This window comes from Orycteropus afer, unplaced genomic scaffold, assembly GCF_000298275.1.
Source record: "Orycteropus afer afer isolate SDZICR_OR568_19922 unplaced genomic scaffold, OryAfe1.0 scaffold00946, whole genome shotgun sequence".
NCBI classification, from domain to species: Eukaryota; Metazoa; Chordata; class Mammalia; order Tubulidentata; family Orycteropodidae; genus Orycteropus; species Orycteropus afer.
The window spans coordinates 186890-190331 of NW_006922533.1; the positions used below are offsets into that span (position 1 = coordinate 186890).

General features: G+C 40.9%; 1 protein-coding gene across 1 annotated transcript in view; it reads left to right on the forward strand.

The window, feature by feature from the left end:
• CCDC22 (coiled-coil domain containing 22) overlaps nucleotides 1–3442 on the forward strand; it is a 22787-nt gene that overhangs the window by 1643 nt on the left and 17702 nt on the right. The window contains exon 2 of the mRNA XM_007958372.2: nucleotides 457–634. Within this exon, the coding sequence (XP_007956563.1) occupies nucleotides 457–634 (178 nt within the window). The remainder of the gene's footprint in view (nucleotides 1–456; nucleotides 635–3442) is intronic.

Here is a 3442-nt window from a genome sequence, read left to right on the forward strand (position 1 = left end):
TGGTTAGCACTCAAATGCCTTAGGCAGTATGCTACCAGAGCTCCTTTTACTAGTCTTTTCAAAACCCTAGTGGCTCAATATCTAGGGGCCCTTGATATGCAGGGAAAATAATATCTGGGGATCTAGAATGCCAAGGATCATACCACCTGGACCCTTTGACTTCTTCAGACACAAGAAATGTGGGGGCTGTTAAGCATAGGGGAAATTTGAGGTTTTTTCAACTCAAGCCCCAGTCCATCCACCGTTTTCTTACACCCAGGTCTTAGGACCTGAGGACTTTTCTGGTTCTTAGTTTTCCAATTGAAGTCACAGTCACCAACACCCAGGACCTGCCTGAACTGTGAGTACCCTCCCCATTCTCACTCTGATACTAGGCCCTCTGGAAGACAGGAGAACCCAGCTTGATTCTAGTTTCCTGACTACTGCCCTAATCAAACCTGCCCCCTTTTTCCTCAGGGCAGTTCCTCCAGATGTGCAGACCCTTCGAGCCTTCACCACTGAGCTGGTTGTAGAGGCTGTGGTCCGCTGTCTGCGCGTGATCAACCCTGCCGTGGGCTCTGGCCTCAGCCCCCTGCTGCCTCTCGCCATGTCTGCCCGGTTCCGCCTGGCTATGAGCCTGGCCCAGGCCTGCATGGTGAGTGTCCTTCTCCTAACACGCACATCCTCCTTTCTCCTTTACAAAATCACCAAACTTCTTTGAAACTCTTGCCTTTCTTCTGTGCCACCTTCCCTTGTGGCTTAGCACTCACTAGTGGTTAAGGCTCCTGCCTCTATGGTCAAACTGCCTGCGTAGTTCCAGACTCTAGCTCTACCATTTGCTCACTGTGGAGACTTAATCCTTCTGAGCCTCAGTTTGCTTATGTGAAGTGGACATCATAAAAATGGTGTTGTGATGATTAAATGAGTTGATCCATGTGAACTCTTGTACCTGAGACATGATAAATGTTATATGAGTTTTCATTGGTGTTATGATCATCGTCACTACCTAACATCCTTGTCATTTCTTTGCACTTACTGAAGCCTCTACTTCCTTCTCATCATTTCTCTCTGATCTACTCAGTGGATTTGATCTCCGTATGGAGACTCCTCCTTGCAATATATCCTTTCAGTTCCATGACCTCTTCACTTCCTGTGACTTGTCCTCTGTCCCAGTTCTTCCAGGTACCCACTGTCACACCTAGGACCAGATCATCATGTGAAATCGAACAACTCAGATATCTCAAGTTCTGAGCATAACTTACCCTTCCAGCTGTCAAATAGTGCCTGTTGAACAGATAAATTTTTTAATGAGACTCGCTCATGTTGAAGTGAGGATGGCAAGACTGTGTCTCAAATATTTTGGACATATTATCAGGAGGGACCAGTACCTGGAGAAGGACATCATGCTTGGTGAAGTAGAGGGTCAATGAAAAAGAGGAAGACCCTCAACGAAATGGATTGACACAGTGGCTGCAACAATGGGCTCAAACATAGTAATGATTGTGAGAATAGCACAGGACCCGGCAGTGTTGTTTTGTTGTACGGAGGGTCACTATGAGTTTGAATTGACTTGTCAGCATCTGACAACAAAAGCAATGTTGATACATTTAGCTATAGTTATTTGTCATTGCTGCATACTATTCAGTTGTATGATGTTACCATATGTCCTCTTAACCATTTAGAAAATGTCAAGTGTTTTACACCCATACACTCTTTACTTTGATTCACCATTTGTTAACATTTTTGCCAGTTGTGTTATTTCTTTTTCCTATATCTATATTTATCTCTTTCTATATATGGATATAGATACACACTTTTTATTTTTATTTTTTTTTGGCTGATGCATTTGAAAGTAGGGGGCTCTGGTGGCATAGTGCCTAAAGCATGGCACTGCTAACCAGAAGGCTGGCGGTTCAAACTCACCAGCCACTCCTTGGAAGGAAGGTTGGGCAATCTACTGCTGTAGTGATACCGCCTCGGAAACCCAAGGAGGGGTCACTATGAGTCAGACTGACTCTTGTGTCAGTGAGTTTGGTTTTTTTTTTGGATTTGAAAGTAAGTTGAAAGTAAGTTGCGGATGTGCCACTTCCAATGCTTTAGCGTTAATCTCCTAAAACAAGACGTTCTCTTTGTTGACCATAATACCATTATCTTGCCTAACAAAATTACCATTGCTATAATAATCTTTTAACAAAATTACCTAACAAAATTACCATTGATATAATAATCTTTTCTAATCCACAATCTGTATTCAAATTTCTCCACTTACTCTCAAAATATCCTTTATAACATCTTTTCTAAAAATCCAGGATCCAATCAAGGATTATGCATTGCATTTTATTATTTTGCTTCTAATCTCCTTTAATCTTGAAGTTTTTTTCTGTGTTTGATTCCATTTTTGAAAAGTCTAGACTAATTGCCTTGCACAATGTCCCATAATCTGGATAGTGAGACTTTATTTGTCCATTGTGTTGTTGAGGGATATTTGTTTTCTCCATTTTTTTGGTATGTCTGTGCATTTTGTTTTTGTTTTCTTGTTATTTTTGTCTCCCTATTATAAACCATACTGTTACAGACATTCTCAAACATGTATCCTGGTAATCTTGTACATGAATCTTTTTTATAATTTATTTTATTTTATTGTTTTTGAGAATGTACACAGCAGAAAATAATCAATTCAAGAATTTCTACATGTACGATTCAGTGACATTGATTACACTGTGCAACCATTCTCACCCTCCTTTTCTGAGTTGTTCCTTCCCCATTCTCATAAACTCACTGCCTCCTGAAGTTCCTATCTAATCTTTTTGAGTTGCTGTTGTCAATTTGGTCCCATTTAGATAATCATAAAAGAGTCCAGTGCTCAAGGCAGACATTGTTTACTAGTTAAGCTAAGTTATTGTGTGTGAATTTTTCTGGAGTGTGTACTTGGGAGAGAGTTGGACTTTTGTTCTACACCATGTGCCTATCTCCAACTTTACTAAAACCAAAACCAAACCCATTGCCATTGAGTCAATTCTGATTCATAGCAACCCTTTTTTGCACAGAGTGGAACTGCCCTATAAGTTTCCAAGGCTATAAATCTTTATGGAAGCAGACTGCTTCATCTTCCTCCTGCAGAGAGACTTGTGGGTTCAAACCACCAACCTTCTGGTTATCAGCGAATGCTTTAACCACTATGCCACCAGAGCTAGATATAGACTTTACTCAAAAACTTCACTGCCATTGAGTCAACTCTGAGCCATAGCGACCCCCTTTGGGTTTCCGGAGCAGTAAATCTTTACGGAAGTGTAGATTGCCTAGTCTTCCTTCCATGGAGTGGCTAGTGGGTTTGAACTGCCACCCTTCTGTTTTTCTTTTTTTTTTTTTTAAATTGTGATTTGGGTGAAAATTTACAGAGCAAATTCACTTTCCATACAGCAGTTCACATACACTTTGTCTCATGACATCGACTGCAATTTAC